The sequence below is a fragment of the Pararge aegeria genome, chromosome 10, assembly GCF_905163445.1.
Source record: "Pararge aegeria chromosome 10, ilParAegt1.1, whole genome shotgun sequence".
Classification (NCBI taxonomy): domain Eukaryota; kingdom Metazoa; phylum Arthropoda; class Insecta; order Lepidoptera; family Nymphalidae; genus Pararge; species Pararge aegeria.
The window spans coordinates 5,830,334-5,848,667 of record NC_053189.1 but is presented as its reverse complement, the minus strand read 5'-3'; the positions used below and the strand labels follow the sequence as shown (position 1 = coordinate 5,848,667).

At 35.4% G+C, this 18,334-nt stretch overlaps 2 protein-coding genes across 3 annotated transcripts; one reads left to right on the top strand and one right to left on the bottom strand.

Annotated features, from left to right (window-relative positions):
• The first annotated feature begins 1,466 nt into the window (after positions 1-1,466).
• On the top strand, positions 1,467-9,689 carry LOC120626857 (eclosion hormone-like). Its single transcript, XM_039894634.1, has 2 exons — positions 1,467-1,557; positions 9,514-9,689. The coding sequence occupies exons 1-2, from the start codon at positions 1,467-1,469 to the stop codon at positions 9,687-9,689; spliced, it is 267 nt and encodes an 88-aa protein (XP_039750568.1).
• Positions 9,690-10,921: 1,232 nt separating this feature from the next.
• On the bottom strand, positions 10,922-17,938 carry LOC120627106 (chromobox protein homolog 1-like). Of its 2 annotated transcripts, none has more exons than XM_039894958.1 (7): positions 17,810-17,938; positions 17,103-17,315; positions 16,406-16,586; positions 15,824-15,921; positions 14,348-14,489; positions 13,027-13,099; positions 10,922-12,395 (listed from the first exon to the last, which is right to left on the bottom strand). In XM_039894958.1, the coding sequence occupies exons 2-7, from the start codon at positions 17,306-17,308 to the stop codon at positions 12,322-12,324; spliced, it is 774 nt and encodes a 257-aa protein (XP_039750892.1). In that variant the 5' UTR covers positions 17,309-17,315; positions 17,810-17,938; the 3' UTR covers positions 10,922-12,321. The 2 variants fall into 2 exon arrangements, with proteins under 2 accessions (XP_039750892.1, XP_039750893.1); XM_039894959.1 differs by having other exon boundaries at positions 16,406-16,577.
• Between the last annotated feature and the right edge of the window lie 396 nt (positions 17,939-18,334).

Below are 18,334 nucleotides of genomic sequence, written 5' to 3'. Positions count from 1 at the left end.
TTTTTAATATAGTTAATCTTGTTTATTTTTATGTCAGTTTAATACCCATTTATTTTGTTAATTTCTAACCTCTTAATTATGTAATTGTATTTTTTATGGCGCGCCGACCTGCAATAAAATGTTTTTTATTTATTTTATTTTTATTGATAATTTCGTTTTGTTTTTAATTAAATGTGAGTGGAAGTGGGTATGTGTAATTTCAATTGGCGCTTATTATGTTGTTCACAAATCTCTAAACAAAACTACAACAAGTAATCTTAAAGCAGTTCTGTCTTTTTCACAATGTTTCCCTTGAAAAAGGATAACACTCATATTCACATATTCATAGACAGTTTATCTATTTAGTTGAGAGATTTGTGTTGAAAATATACAGATCGTATATATCGTAGTATTATAAGAGATTGCCTGTTTTGAGATTTTATTATATTTAGTATTTTTTTTAAATGTAATTTGACCAGTAAAATATTTTCGAGGGTTTTAGTAGTCAAGTATTAATACTAGGTATTAATACTATATAACGTCGGTTCACTCGTACGTATTGTCGCTGTTGTTTCGTATAGGTATGAAGGAAGTGAGAAATAAGTGATTGTAAAATAGGAAGTGTTTTTGTCGCGTAGTAGTCGACGTAGTGATTTCGAGAAGTTTGCTAGCTTCCTTAGTATTGATAACATATTGTTTACGCGAGTATTTTGTGTTTACAGTTTACACCTGTTTAGCAATAATACTAACTAAGTTACGTACTTTCTCACTAATAGCAGCATACTCCGCAATATAGGTACGAATTCATACCTACAGTAGTGGAACCCGACGTCGGTGCTGATTTATCATCGAGTGTGGATTACTCGCAGTGGCGCGCGTGTCTTGAAGTTGCGTATCCGTTTAAGTATTCTAACTCAGTTTACTCAGTGGATTTTCATGGTTACGATAAATATTTTTGGTTTTGACAGCGTTTCGTAAATGTTGCCCGTTAAATGGTGCCAGCAGCGACTGAGCAAGCCCTAAATTTTACAACTCGTGCAATACCAATACCTTCTCTACGTAACGCGGCTGCAAGAAAATGTTAGCTTACTCAGTGGATTTTCATGGTTACGATAAATATTTTTGGTTTTGACAGCGTTTCGTAAATGTTGCCCGTTAAATGGTGCCAGCAGCGACTGAGCAAGCCCTAAATTTTACAACTCGCGCAATACTAATACCTTCTCTACGTAACGCGGCTGCAAGAAAATGTTAGCTTATTGCCGCTATGTTAAGTTACGCTAATAGATATTTCATTAACAGTGTTGAGTGAAATTATTATGTAAAGATTTGAAGGAACATAATATAAAACGTGTTCTTTCGATTTATGCATATCCAAATCTAATCGAGAATATAGATGAACGCGATTCTTTTGACTACTTACCTATAAACATTACTAAGTATAACAGTATTAAGTATTTATGAATTATGAATTTTCAGATAAATCCAATATGGCCGCCAAAATCACCACCGCATTCGCTCTCTTCGCCGTGATACTTTCCTTTATGAATCTGGACCTTGTTGACGCAAACCCCGCTATTGGTAAGTTATTCATAATCTTACCTATACCATGAACACAGAGTTAATATTGGTTCCAATTTGCACAAAAATCCTTAGTTAAACTGATACTTTCGAAATAAGTGTCATTCCTTTAAATTCGTAATTTTTATGCAAATCAAGTTAGAAAGGGGTAATAGTAGATCCTATATTATTACAATATTCATGACACGTATATATCTATTAGTTTTCATATTTAAATTTAAGAGATTGCCAACCCTAACTAATGATAATGAAATTGCACATGTACGTGTGTGCGTGTGAACGGGTTTGTGCATTATTGTTTTATTACCTTAAATATTTTTAACTTACAGCTATTTCTCTTAATATTTTCACAATGTCGAAGAGGTGCTCGCCCTATCGGCATAGTTCCTACTAGCAGTACCAGCCTTGTTTAATATTACAATTTAAGACCTAAGGGGCCATATAATTTTGAGGGGGTTTTTAACAAAATCTGAGACGTTTGCCAAAGTATCACTAATTAAATCAGCCCGTTTTAAGATACTTTTATGCTATTTCTAACATATATATAATAAAGAAAAGTGCGGTGAGTTTTACGGGCGCTGCAAATCCACGTTTCGACAGCCAAGCAAATTTTCAGAGAAAAAAACATGAATCATGGGAGCTGCGTAAAAAAGTTATTAAAGAATCATTATAATAATTAAATAACTACAAAGTTAAATCGTCGATATTAAATTAAAGCAAACCGAATAAAGTATAATACTAGCAGTTCACCCTCGGTTTATTAGGTAGGTACAGATCGTAGCATAATGTTAAATAATTTTTAATCTTGCAACATAAAAGATTTTACAAATCGCGCTCGTGGTTACAACAAACTAATCGTACTAATATTATAACTGCGAAAGTTTGTATGGATAGATGTTTGTTACTCTTTCACGCAAATATACGGTACCCGCCAGTGGCGTGCACTTCATACATGCACAAAAGCATTGCCTACCCTAATACATATAGGTCGTATATTTTGGCTATTTTATGCAATTTTCCTGCTGTATGCATACCCTGGTAAGAAGCCCAGTGCGCGCCACTGATACCCGCAGGATTCATGAAAACCCAAATAAACGAGTACGAAGCCAACATCTGGTAACTAATAGGATTGTTTTAATAAAAAGTAATAGGCGACATCTGATAACTAATAAGAATGTTTTATTTTTAATAAAAAGTAATAGAGAGAAATAAAAGTTCTCCATCCCCAAAAAGTTTTAATAAAAGCACACTAAAAATTATCTACGTCCTCTCGGACAGTTATTATGTGTACGTAAAATACAAAAAAAAACTTTTTTTCGTTCCATCTATCTGTAACTTATGTTTTCTGTTATCAAGTTGTGGGTCATTCGCCTAGGGAAAGCGTAAGGGTTATAACTTATAAGGATCGACAGAAGTAACAGCTTTTGCGACAAAAGCCTTTTAGTTACATCTGGCAATGATGGAAAGTAAATTTGTTTCACTTTTTGTTTTCCAATATAATTGGCTAGGTATAGAATATCTTTTTCGGGGGCTAAATTCTCATCTACTGACTGTGAATATTCATTTCCGGTTTTGTCGACTCGACTGCCTTCAATTTCATCTCATCATGACATGGCGCACTACAGTATTTCTACAATGAGAAGGGGTTCGGGTCTCCTCCTATTTCTACAATGAGAAGGGGTTAAGGCCGTAGTCCATCACGCTGCCCCAGTGCAGTGCAGTTGGTGGACTCCACACACCTTTGAGAACATTATGTAGAACTCTCAGGCATGCAGGTTTCTTCACGATGTTTTCCTTCACCGTTGAAGCATGGCATATTTTAATTACTCAAAAAGCACATAAGTTAGAAAAGTTATAGGTGCGAGTTGGGAACTCGGCCCACCGAAAGTGAAGTCGAGCTTCTACTTCAAATCTCATCTGCTGGTGGGAAATTGGGAATTTGGGGTCAGAAGCTTTCAGAGTGGGGGATTTAAATGTTCACTCTTCCATATCGTACGTGACCCCGGGAAGACGGCAGTTTGATATAGCACAGGCTGGCTAATAAATTTGGGGTAACGTTATCCTCGGGATTTGCCCAAAGGGCGTCGTACATTTGATTTACCGGTGCATTTTTAAGAGATCCCCGAGCCTTCCATCATGTGTCGAGGGGATATCCATCATGTGGGAAGAAATCCCACATAAACCAATTCTGTCCCCCAAGAAGTTCAAGCAGAATCAGGAGATTTCCCATGATGATTCAGTCTAAGATGATAGCGGGCTAAACTAACAGTACCTACAGTAGTTTTATTAAATCCCTTAATTTCGTTTCGATGCGTTATCGTTCCGGAAATCACTTGGTGGCACGTCTTTCTCGATAAGGTAGTACCTTGCCACAGCCAAGCGTCCCACCAGACCAGACCAGACCAGACCAGAGGAAATCCGGAAATTATAAATTCCCAAATATCGGGAAATGTGAATAGAACCTGCGACCTCGACCCGTAATTACGCTCGTTAAATACACAGTGTAGCGTGGAGATGCGCTCAACGATTAGAGAGGAGAAGCCTGCGTCCAGCATTGGGACATTTATACCGGGGACGATGATGAAATTCCTAGTCTATATATTATAGGAGTTTCCAACCTTATTAAGCCAGCGGCAATTTTTCACGGCGCTCGCGCCCTGTCCTAGCTAGTTAAAATAGATAGGTTAGTTTGGCAAGAGGCACAAAAATAAAAACATCCACATTGTGAAACTAATAAAACCATAATAAAGAAATACACTTTACCAAAGAATTAATAAAAAAAACTTCCCCAAGAAACGAATGGCTGAAGTTGGTGATCTCCATTCAGATTTTTGAAATGTGGGCAAGCCGTGACACCTGCAAGCAAGAAGTCTGTCTGTTTGGAAGGCATATTCTACCGAGAAAAAGCCGGCAACAATCTCAGCAATTTCCAACATCAACTAGTTACATATTACATTTTAACATTCATTTTTCTATCTTGAGAGATGAAAGCGGAGCCGGATGCTTCCAAGCAACCTTTTCATTAAGAAATTCATCAATTGTATAGTAACCTCGCTGTAATTTGTGTTTTATATTCTTTAAACTTATGCATTGGTAGGTCTAAAATTACCTTAGGAATAATATTATAAAAGCGAATACTCAATCCCACAAATGACCTCTGTACCTTTCGCAGACGATATGATTGCAAAATATCAGTGTCTGTAAATAAATAATTACCTGCCTCCAAACTTGTGTTTTGAGTAGATAAACGAATATACTGCGAAATCTCTCGATGTTATACCAACACTTAGTAGTAACTAACCTAACGCCGAGATATGTACCTACTATAGCGAACGTTGCTTGCTAGACTTTGCTCACCCGAAACTGGTTTAATCTTAGAATTTTAATTTATAGCCATACCTTCCTAGCCTATCACATATAAAGGAAGGTAGATATAATTAGATTATGTTAAGACAGGCTGAGAATCATAAAGGTTTAAAAGTGATCTCAGCATTATAGTTTCACTTTTCAGCATCAATTCTACTGTATGTTTAATAAGAGGTTTTGGTAAAAGGATTAGGATCCTTAAACCAAAACCTCCCTGGCCTGCCTGGCTGGCATTTCGTCTACCTCCATGGCGGAACGGTGAGCACTGTGGTTTTAAGTTGGAAGTCCCAGGTTCGGTTCCTGGCAGGGAAGATTTTGGAATGTATTATTTTTGAAATTTCTCTTATCTGGTCTGGTGGGAGGTTTCGGCCGTGACTATTTACCAGCCTACCGACAAAGGCGTTTCGCTAAGCGATTTAGTGCTTAGGTATGATTTCGCATAGAAACCGATTAGGTGTATGGGTCCAATATGACTGTCATACTCTCTAACAGGTTAGCCTTCTATCAACTTAGACTGCATCATCACTTACTACCTGGTGAGATTGCAGTGATGGGCTAACTTGTAGAGTAGTATACAAAATGCTTCATTTCTAATGTCAGGTGTAGGTAGGTACCTACTTTATTTATATGTTTAAAAAACATATCTTCTCTTGCAATGGAATATTTAGTGAACTAAAAGAGTAGCTTGAATAGCAATAGGAACTATGTACATAAATTAAAATTAAAATTAATCGGAGGTGTGCGAACCAGAGTGTAGAGTGATAAATAGTAGATAAACGGTTTATGAATGAGTTTGCGAGTAAAAGGCATATACGTGTTATGTATTAATACTGTACTTAAGATAAATACGATAAGTAAGTATACATATTTATTTATTGAAAAAAAATATTTCTTTACTCGTTTTTTTACAATATTATTTTAGTTATCAGTCTTCGCTTAGAGCTTAACACTTCTAAAATTATATCCATTCCAAGTACGTTGAGCGTTCGCATCTGAATCGATAATTGGCGCCATCTTGTTCTTCTTTTAATTGTTTTTTTTTCTCGGCATATGACCAAAGAGGAAACAAACATACAATTTATATTCAAGCTAATATCAATTACTCAATTATTGTTGTTACTATTTAAATAATCTATATTAAATACTAATTGTCTAAATTATATTGTAAATCTTATTTAAATAGGTTTTTTTTTACAATTAGATACATTTAAATATAAAACGCCATCCTTCATGTAAAGATCTTAATTAATATTATTTTATATATTTTAAGAATATCATAAACGTGAATAATATTAGCATGTTAAATGACGCTAACAATATGTTCCTTGCATCCTTAAGGCTTATTGACTTGTCTGGGTAAAGCACATTCCTCTTAAATGACAGATTCTTATACTTAAATACCAAAAATAAAACGAATCATCAGTCATCATGATGGCAATGTGATTTGCGAGAAGACATATTATTGGTAGGGTATTTTGCAACTTACAGTAACAAAACACATTGCGTAGTTCGAAGAAGTAAGCAAATGAAATGCCTTATAGTAGGTAAACTAAAAATAACTTATGGGGACATAAGCACATAATTATCATATTTTGGTAAATTTTATATAGTATTATATATTATATAATATTAGTATGTATTGTAATGTGAAAAAAATAAACTGAAACGTATCTTCATAAGCACTTTTGCGCTGCCTACATTTTGGAAAATAAAAAATTAAGTCAAAAAACTTTTCGTACGCATAGAAATAGGTGTGTCTTTTAGATTCAGAAATTTGTTGTTAAGAAAATTCCGAGTTTTCATATTTGAACTTATTAAATATTAGCACCCAAAAAAATGGGATTTACACAATAAACGATAGGCAAGTTCTTAAGTATTTGCAGTTGGAACCAAGAATTATTGGAGCGTATTTTAAGCCCGCGGTGGCTGACTTATAATTTCCAAAACGACGCCCCCTGATATCTGCCGGCCCTTAAGGCACTAATTCTTATATGTCGGGATGGATACATGAACTAGTAGGTAGTAGAGCATTTTGTGACAGACGAAGACAGTGTAGGTACTACAACCATGCTTATTTCTGGCGCCAAGCAGCGTCGCTGAGTTTCGGTACAATATCACTTGCTTCATCGTTCAAGGAAACCTGCATGCGAACAATAAACAACATACATAATCTTTTCAAAGGTCTACCAATCCGCACTGGGCCAGCGCGGTGGACTACGGCCTTAACCCGTTCTCATTGCGGGAGGAGACTCGTGCCTTGTAGTGAATCGGTAATGGGTTGATATGATGAGCATGATGGACACTGGGCGGCCACCATGTAGGACGCGTTCCTTGCTGCATTTCAAAGTATTTCTCTATTTATGAGGCTCGGATCTCTGTTTGAGCCGTCATTTATTACTATACTAGCTGTTGCCCGTGTTTAATACGGTTTTATTACAAATACCGTGGGAACTGTTTGTTTGCGTGGTATAAAAAGTAGCCAATGTCACTCTCTGCCCTTTCAACTAACTCTACGCCCAAAAATCAAGTCGATTGGTTGCTTATTTAAGGCGTGAAGTAAGTACATACAAGCAAACACACTTTCGCATTTTTAATATTAGTATTTAAATAAATATACTACGACAATACACACATCGCCATCTAGCCCCAAAGTAGGCGTAGCTTGTGTTATGGCTACAAAGATGACTGATGAATATTTTAATGAATAATATACATAAATACTTAGAATATACATATAAACACCCAGACACTGAAAAACATTCATGCTCATCACACAAACATTTTCCAGTAGTGGGAATCGAACCGACGGCCTTGGACTCAGAAAGCAGGGTCGCTGCAAAATGCGTCAATCGGCAAGTATGGATAGAACGCCAAACAGCGTGGCTTATCATATTGCACACTCCGATATACGAGGGACAATGAGAAGAGGCGTGCGAACACAGACAATGACCCCAATCCGCGATTTAGCCGGTTTACTTTCGTTATTGTTACGCAATTTCACCTTACTCGCTTACACTTGACCTCGCGACGTCCGAGCTTGAATGAGCGTGAGTTTTACGGTTTGCTTGACGCAAGAATAGATTAGGTAATGTCTACTTACCAACATAGTTGTGTAAACGCTTTGTGGACAAGGTCAGTGGGTCAAACCCTTTTGCGTTAGGTATTTACGCTTCTAAATGTTTAATTCATAATCCTCAGTCACACTAAGCGGTGATAGCCTAGTAGTTAATGTTACTTTCTCCTATCTGATGGATCGAGCTCGGTCCCTGGCACACATTTTATATTTCGGCTACTAACTAAAGCTAGGTGATGGAATTCAGCATGTGGAAACCTGCATGCCTGAGAGGTCTCTATAATGCCCTCATATATGCGTGGAGTAAACCGATCTGCACTAAGCCAGCGTGGTGGATTAGGGCCTTAACCCTTCTCGTTCTGAGAGATCAGCTGTGCTATTGGGCACTAATACGGCTTGGCCGCAAAACATCTTAAAAAATATTGCATATACCACATAACTCGACCCGCCGAAAGTGAAGTGGAAGTTCTAGCCACTGGGCAATCAACACACCGATTTATTATGTTACTATCGTAACTATAAAATTGGCATAATTAGCACTACAATTAAATTTCGCATAACGTCGCAATAGATGGCAGTGTTTTTCAGGCGAAAGTTGTTGTCAGTTGAAGTGTGAAAAAACACAACGCGAGTTCGACTCTTTTTGTTAAACGTTCAATAATTAAAATGCTATAAGCGTTAGGGCTCAAATTAAATCTAATCATGTAAGATCCCTTTAAATTTACTTACTGCTCCAAATAGTACCACAGCATGTAGGTAGGCACCTAATTACGTCGCATTCCACATTCCACAATCCTTTTAATATTGTAGAGCAATAAATATACTATAAATATATATTATACGATAAATAAATAAATATACTACGACAATACACACATCGCCATCTAACCCCAAAGTAAGCGTAGCTTGTGTTATGGTTATCAAGATGACTAATGAATATTTTATGAATAATATACATAAATGTTTAGAATATAAATATAAACACTCAGACACTGAAAAATGTATGTTCTTCACAGAAACATTTTCCAGTTGTGGGAATCGAACCCACGGCCTCGGACTCAGAAAGCACTGCGCCAATCAGCCGTCTTAATAGCAATACCAATCAAACTACAGCTCGCGCCACTAAAGTTCTAACTATAAAGGTTATACCAGTTCAAAAAGTGTTTATAGTACCATCTGTGGTGTAAAAAATAATGGGGGAATAGGAAATAATGTAGGTATAATCTATTTTTTTCTCACTATTTAGTGTGAACTTGTGAAGTTTCAAAAATAATAAAAAACATCCATTTTTTTTTTATTCATATGTGCTTATTCGTTTTTTTAGATTTATAACACACTTTACACTAAAACGCAATGAAAACATTGTTTACGATGTAAGACTAAGTAATAAAAAATAAAGTATACCTGCATAGTTCCAATATCTGCTGCATTGTGCTATCCTGTAGTGAATGAACACTACACGAAAGTCACTTTTTCAACTTTCGTGGCGTTTGCTGTAAACTGTAAAATTTCCACAGCAACCGGATACGACCCACTACAAATCTGTATAGAAAATTGCGCTCAGTGCAAGAAGATGTTGGGAGCCTGGTTCGACGGCTCCCTTTGCGCCGAATCCTGCCTGAAGTTCAGGGGGAAGATGATACCAGAGTGTGAAGACTTCGCCTCCATTGCCTCTTTCATCCACAAAAATTAAAAAATTAAACCGACCGAAACGCTTGTCTATGGGACATATATTATAGGCAAAGAAATCTATCGCTATTTCACTTAGAAAAAAGTTCTTAGTTGTAACCTAATAAAGAATTATACGTAAATTATGTACAAGCAATTTAAGTTGCCGCACAGAAGTCACGAGTGTGGTGTGAAACAATTATCAACACATTTTAGAACATGTATCTTGTGACATAAAAGTAGATGGTACAAAAGCAAACGTATCAGCCAAGTAACCAATCAGATAAAGATTTTGCGAACTATATCTTTCATCTAGAAAATGCGTGATGCTATTTGAATACTACGAGATTAGGTTTTTTAGAACATTTATACAAATTAACTAAGATAAAGGAACAGCCCGGCTGTTCCTCGGCTATTGAAACCTATATACCTACAAACCTATATTAAACTCAGAATGACATAATGTTATACTTGCTACTCATGAAGCGAAGCCAAAATGTTATGTAATAAGGGGTATTAAGAATTCACTGTAACTTGACCCTATGTAATATTGGAGACTATATAACATGGGATAAGTTGTAGGGGATGGACGAGTCTCGTAGTTTGAGCACCTGTGGACATGTGTATTCACAGTAAATAAGTATTTGCTCAAATTTGTGTATTTATAATTGACTTTGAAAAAAGTGTTATTTTGTTCATTACGTTTTTCAAAAAGTATTTGAACAAAATAATGCACTAAAGTCTCTCTCTCTCGTACTTCTATTATCGACTTCATACTTTAGACGGGCAGGTTTTCATCGTAGTAATAAAAGAATAAGATTCGCTCGCTCGCAATCGTATTCGTATTTAAAACTCCGTATAGCCAAGATGTGGCGCTGTACTTCGGGTTTTTATTCAGAAGTTCCTTTAAATTTGAGCTTTAAAAGCATACAAATAAGATCTAATTTACTCCGATGTTCCAGTATTTCCATACTTACTCGAAAACGATTTCTCGATTGCGAGCCGGCAAATCTAATTTTCTTAGTCATTGGTTATATAAGTAATCATGATTGTTTAATTCTTTTATAGATTTCTGAGCCTACGTATCACTCATTTTGCCTAAGGAATACTCTTGTTAATTTTTCGAAGTCCTTCTCGCGAACTTCGAACGTAACGCCAAAGCATTTAATACTTTAATTTAAGTAAGTTTTTTTTTGTACTTATTTATACAGGGTGCATAATATTCTAAGTATTACAAATAAAATAAGTAAATATATTTAAACACTCTTTTTATTCATCATAATCTACATATTTTTTTTATCGTAACATATTTGTATTTATCAATAATGTACTAGATATGCAGTCCGACACAAGTCTAACTGACAGTTTCCTGAATCGTTTGTACTTTTAATTTTCAGTTACTCTCGAAAACATTGAATAAATTGTAATTTTTCAATCAATATACAAACGAAATCCAGGTACTTATTATTTTTTCAGATGTAAAATCCACAGAAAAAGTAATAAGTGTCCCCAATACGTGATTGGATACTTAATTTTTACAAAGGCACTCATTGATGACCGACAACATATCTAGTATTTATTATATCGATCGAAGGCAATGCGAGTCGTTTCCTTCTATCGATCTTAAAGCGATACACTTAATATGTAAGTACTTACGTAATTATATTAATTTCCATTACGTGATCACTGTTGCAGGTTTGTGTTGTTAAACATTCCATAGATATAAATAAATACACGATGACTTTCTTTTTGTCTAACCTCGTGAGCCAGTTAAGCATTTCAAATAACAATCATCATGAATTTGGTGCAGTAAGAAACACCCAACAAGTTTAAGCAGCGCGGCGGACGGCGGTATCTAACACTGTTGGTGATAAACATTCAAACAGGTAATTCGAAGAAATGTTACAGATCTGCATATGTTTATTCACTATAAACAGAAGTCTAGATTTTTTTTCATTTTAATTAAATTAATCTAGAATTTATATTAAAATAGTATTATTTTATAACAAAACAGATGCTTCTATTTGTCAACACTGCTAATGAGAGTCCAAAAAAAAATTGTTGCTCGAAGCCGTACTTCGCGCCTCTTGCTAAATCTACCTAGACGAAGAAATTGAGTAAAATTCAGATTAACTAGCAAGATTAAAAACGAACGTGATTTTATTTTAAGTTCGAACACACAGAGACGCTGCTGACACCATTTTTGTTTCATGGTCCAACCCTTGATGATTTGAGGGAATACTAAAAAAATACCAAACTTGAAACATTTTTACTAAAGGGTTATAGATATTCAATTTCATTTTGGTAAGTCAATTTTCACCAAAATGAAATACTAGTGCCCTTATACCACCATGTTAAAATAAAAGCGAAGATAATATATTAAGTTCCATAAGTATTTATTTATATCGATTTTATATTACATAGGTACCAATACTATTTTTATCAAACCAATTATATAACATAATTTTATATAATAAACCTTGCGTCCATATATACTTATAACTATATCTCGGAGTTCGGTCAAGACGACAAATGCTACCATAGACTGAAACAGCAAGATTTTAAATTCTAGAAAACATTATGACGTGCTTGCTCTGTTTTAGAACCCCAGAAGATCATCATTAATAATCACTATTATATGTTTTATAAAACGTGTATCAGTTGACCGGCACTCCTAGTGACGGGGTCTCCGCGTCGGGAACAGCTGGCTCGATTGCTGTGGGCATTTTCTCTGTAACAATAATAATCCTTATTTCAGTCATCGAGGCTCATATTTATAGACTTATATATATTTCTGCTTATGGACAGGTTAATTTAAAAAACAAAATGGAATTAACTTATTGGTGCTAAATTGCTAAAAGAGCACCAATGTAAAACGTATTCAACTCTTTTAATTTATTGTTGAGTTACCAACAGGATTCAGCTGAATAAAACAAGCGCTCTATCACCTGTCAGCAAGTTTATTCGATAAAGAACTGTTCTTAAAAGGTTTTTTAAATAACTTAATAACATTATTATATAACTGTGTATGAATAAGGAAAGTTAGTACAAATTAGGTCTTACTCATTGGTGCTCAATTGCTACAGGAGCACCAATGCAAACGCAATCGTACCTTTTAATTTTCGTACAATTGCAGAAAAAAAGATGATATGATGTATTATGTTGTCCATCTATTTTATCGATTTAAAAATAATTTTGTTAATTTAAGAAAAACACAAAATCACTATTTCTCAGAAATTATTTTCGAATAATTTAATTTGACTTGAGACAGAACTAAAGTGCATTTTTATACAATATATAACGAAAAAGTTGTTGAAAGGGATTTTTTTGTAATAGATATCACGAAATAAGCGACAGCTTACCAATTGGTAATTCCGGAATAGAGGTATCCATTGGAGAAACTGCACCTGGTTCTGAACTTTCTAATGGCGGTAACTGAAAATACAAAATACAAAGCTATTTATATATATTTTACCACCCCTCGGGTCCCGAGTAAATTAAAGTAAAAGTCTAATAAAGAAACGAAATTACATTTGCATTCCCATTTATAATAATTAAAGGCAAGTATTAAGAGCGTAATCTCTAGAAATAAATCATTTATATATTTTTTTACTACCATACCAAAGTAAGAATGAAATGTATTAAATAAATGTTCAACTAAATCATCAGAATGTAAATAATCTCCTAAATTGTTAAGCTGTGCGTACATTTGTAACAAAATACAGTTTCACATTAATAATATTACAAACATCATCATCAATGAGAACAGTTAAGGCTGTACTCTACCGCGCTGCCCAAGTGCTATTGGTAGACTTGAAACATCTTTAAGAACATTCTGGAGAACTCTCATACATGCAGGTATCCTCACGATTCCCTTCACCCATAAAGCATGTCATAATCAATAGCTTAAAACGCACATAACCTCCAAAGTGTTCACATCATTGAATTTTAAGCATGGGTCATATTTGCACACAACAACACAACACTATATTCGTTCGAAGTTTCCTGGTCTTATTATCAAACCCAGAAGCGAACAGCGAAGCGGTAATAGTACTTCATCGCCAATAATCAGTTTTCTTTAGATCCGATACTTAAATTTTACAACGTGTAACCGAATTACGAAATAATATTGAAGGATGCCCTGTAAAAATATTAAATCAAAAGAAGCATTCAGCATCATTTTTCCATACAAACTAATTCAAAACTATCAAAGTGTTTACTTATGACAACCCTATTGAAGATAAAAGACCGACACGCGCATAGTACCTACGCTACGCGACTATACCTAATTAAGTGATTTTAATTTTGCATGTGATGTTATGGCTGTATCTGATTTATTTCAGTAAAAACAGTGGTTTAATCAAAACTATTTGGCTTTCGGTTTCACAGATAAGTCTCTGAGACATTACGTAATGTAGCTCTAAAGTCTGTGAAGTATTATTTTGGTATTTATTTATACATTGCATATTACAATTCCGCGCTTCACATCTTTCAAATTCCAAATCAAATGTTTGAGGTCAGTCTATAAATTTCTAGAACTTAGTCCTCTGCAGTCTCCACTACGCTGCACAGGTCACCTCCAACCACGGTGGAAGGGGTTAAGGCCGTAGTCCACCACGCTGGCCCAGTGCGGATTGGTGGACTTGTATTATTTACACTATTAATATAATTTTAAAAATTTACCACTGGTGCAGGTCGGGCGACTCTACCCATTGGATATCTGACGCTGAATGGAGCGCATTGCTCGTAGTAGTTGATCACAAAGTCCGGAAAAGATTGTCCTAATTCATGTCCTAAGACAACGTCCACTTCTGTGCAGTCATGCCTGGAAATAACATACGTTTATACAAATAATAAAGGCTAATGACACCTCTTTCTCCTTCTTTCTCGTTTATTTCGGTTTTTTAAAATCCCTCGGGAGCATTTTATTTTCCAGGAGTTATCACTGTTTTTTCAATATAGGTTGTACTGTTATTTTGTACGTAGGAAGCAAAGTTCATTTGTGGGCCTCCCATGGAAATGGTTCCTGAGCGAAGTTCAGAGATAAAAAGTATTAAATTTCATCAAGATTGGTGCATTGGTTGAGGTGAATAAACACACAACAAAAAAACAAACATGCATACAAATATAAATAAATAAATAAATATACTACGACAATTCACACATCGCCATCTAGCCCAAAAGTTAGCTTAGCTTGTGTTATGGGTACTTAGATGAGTGATGAATATTTTTATGAATAATATACATAAATACTTATAATATACAGATACACCCAGACACTGAAAAATATTCATGTTCATCACACAATCATTTTTTAGTTGTGGGAATCGAACCCACAGCCTTGGACTCGAAAGGGTCGCTGCCCACTGAGCCAATCGGGCGTCAAATAAGTGCCTTTTTAGTAAAAGTGGCATATCGTCAATAAAGTTATGTAAAGTTTTTCAAGAAAGTTCTCATTACAATCCAGAGTTAGAAATGGTGCTGATTTTGCCATTCCTTGTGATATTTTGAATTTGAATAGCTTATAACAGGGCCCAAAGAATTCTTGAATTTGATATAAGCTATTCAAATTCAAAAATTCTTTATTCATATAGGCCTCTCACGAGCATCGATGAAGAAATGCATGAAGCGTTCATAAATATTTGTTTTGTAAAGGGGATGGTGGTAACTACGTTTGCCAACTTAAACCTAAATCTACGAGGGTTCCTTACGCACCCTGTCGGGTAGGATGCACGCCACGAAAGAGTTATGTCTACCCATTATCTCGTTAATCTCTATAGGAGCATAAAACAAACTTAGCCGGGTATTTTTTTTTGCTATCACCGTTTCACAGTCAATTTCTATTCAGCTATTAAGTTAGAGCAATAAACACAAATCTTTTTTATCATTTAAGTAATTCCTAATATGAAATTTGAAAATATAATAGGAAATTTCTGTAAGCTTATACTTTATATAAACTTTGAATTTATTGATCCCGGTTAGTACAACAAGATGAAAATTTAGATTAAAATCACACTTTCTATTGAGAGAAAGACCTGTGCCAAACTGCCTTCCATTCCTAGCCTTGATAGGCTTTGGTTGACAAGGACGAGTTTGTCTTACCAAATTTTTCAGGCAAAAACATTGAAAAGAGCGTAAGCTACTTTATACCGTACATACCATTTGACTAGGAAGTAAAGTGTGCCATGGAAAAGTTGACCTGCCAGGATTTTGTCTGGCTGAAGACCTCTAGCTAGACCTCGAGGTTTCTCAATTTCCTGTAAATTGCAGTAAATTATTATGAAACTACAGCATTCAAATAATACACAGGTTCCAATTTGCAACATTTATTTCTTGAATTTAATTCTTCTTTTATTTTATTGTATGGATAATTTAATTACTGTAGACTGATATACAGAATCACTGATTTTATTAAAATCATTAATATTATGCCAACTATCTTAATATATACAAATATCCTGTCACAATGTTTGTCAGCGATGGACTCCTAAACTACTTAACCGATTTTAAATAAAATTGGCACACTGGCGCATTCTATTGTTTGTTCCCCTTAACCAAAATGAGGTGATTTTTACCATATTCTCAACCCCATGCCTCAGAATGTGTATTAAGCTGTCTGTCCTAGTTATTATCACTAACATGTGATAAAAATTGTGTAAGCCCATCAGCCCAAAGAGGAAAGGCGTGTGGCTGTTATTGGGCATTAAAAGTTAATTTATGAAGAAAAATATTGGTAATTACCTCTACTTTCTTTTTCTTTTCCCCTCGTTTAGCCCTCTTGCGTGTAGATTGCTGGCTTTCCTCTTCTACAGGAGGGGCTGCCTCTCTCTCCCTTTTCAAACGAGCCTCTTCATAAGCTGATATAAGCTCTGGACAATCCAAGTTGTCCTCTGGCTCCCAAGTATTGTCCTCACTAAAATGACAGTATTTCCAATTTTTTCTTGATAAATTTATAGTTAAAAAAAAAAACATCAAGATTAATAAGAAAAATCCTACTACAATGCACAAGTCACTTCTTAAAATGCAAAGAGTTTAAGCCATAGTCCACCACTCAGGCTAAGTGCCGCTTGGTAGACTTCCCTGCAGCGGCGTGCACTTTATACATGCACAAAAGCGCTGCTTTCCCTAACAATTTTCATATAACGGGCAACAGAGGATTTAGACATTCTATGCCATTTTACTCCTTTATGCTTACCCTGGTCCAAATTCCTGTGCACGCCACTGCTTCCCTGGCATTTGAGAATATTATGGGGAACTCTCCGACATGCAGGATTCCTCCATATGTTTTGTTTCACTGTTAATGCATTTGTGTTACTTAAAAACACACATAAAACCGAATAGGATGATCAAACTCAGTATCTATGGAAGAGAAGCTGAAGTCTTACCCTTTGAATTGCTAAAAATCATTTGTAGCTAGAAAAGTAAAAGAAATACCTACTTGGAATAACCTTTCCACTTAAGCAAATATTCCACTTTGCCATTCTTAATTCTACGATCTAGAACCTTCTCCACAGAAAATTCTTCGTGTCTTCCACTAGAAGGCCCCACACCTTCGGAAGGTCCCATAGTGGAAGGTTTATCAGTCTCCATCGGTAGAACAGGTTCCATGGTTGGATCAGCGGGTGGAAAGCTTAGTGAATCCATTATTGACCTAGAACATATTCATCAGCTTTAGAATTATCATCATCTCCACCCATTACTGGCCCACTACAGGGCACGGGTTTCCTCCCACAATGAAGGTTGTAGTAGTCAACTGCACTGGCCAGTGCGGATTGGTGGACTCCACACATGTTTGAGAAAATAATGTAGAGCTCTCAGGCATGCAGGTTTCTTGAAGATGTTTTCCTTCACCGTTGAAGCAAGTGATATTTTAATTGCTTAAAACGCAAATAACTTAGAAAAGTTAAAGGTGGGGTCTGGGATTCGAGCTCGGTCCCCCGAAAATGAAATCGATGTCCTGTCCTGTCCTAGAACCCACTGGGCTATTACCTCTTAGAACTTACTTAATCACCGCTTAGTAAAACATAATTAATCTAGTTTCTATTACATGTTTAGAGATTTTAAAGAAGTGACGCCCCGGTAATATTTGTACCGTTTGTTGTATGTTTATATAAAATCTACAGTAAGAACAATAATTTAGCTTACGTATTAGGTATTAATGGAGAAAGTAGTTTGATTGTAGTAGTAGTAGAATTTAACTTAGTTTTTATTTTCTAGATAAATCACAAAGTTTCACAGTGCTATTTACCAACACCAGGCTCACCACAGAGTACAGGCTGGGAAGAATCTCACTGAAATAGCACACGACCGCAAAGACAAACCAAACCACTAAAGCTACCGGAAACAAAATTCAGACAAAAAAGAGTAGAAATAAATTACTAAAACAAAACCGTGTTAGAAAGAGAATATGAAGGCAGGCAAGCAAATTTATTTTGAATATAGCAAATGAAATAAGTAAGATAGAATAATTTTAAAACTTATCTAATTATGGATTTTTATTAAGGAAAAAGGACGCGGGCAGAGCACTTTAATTCCAATATGAATAACTAGAATGACTACTGAATATAAGCTTATTACTAAGGGAACATCTCCGGACTCATGTGATTGCGATTTGAACAGGCTTCAGGGCAAATTTTTAGGTGTAAACCATTGAAATCTTAATAAAGAGAG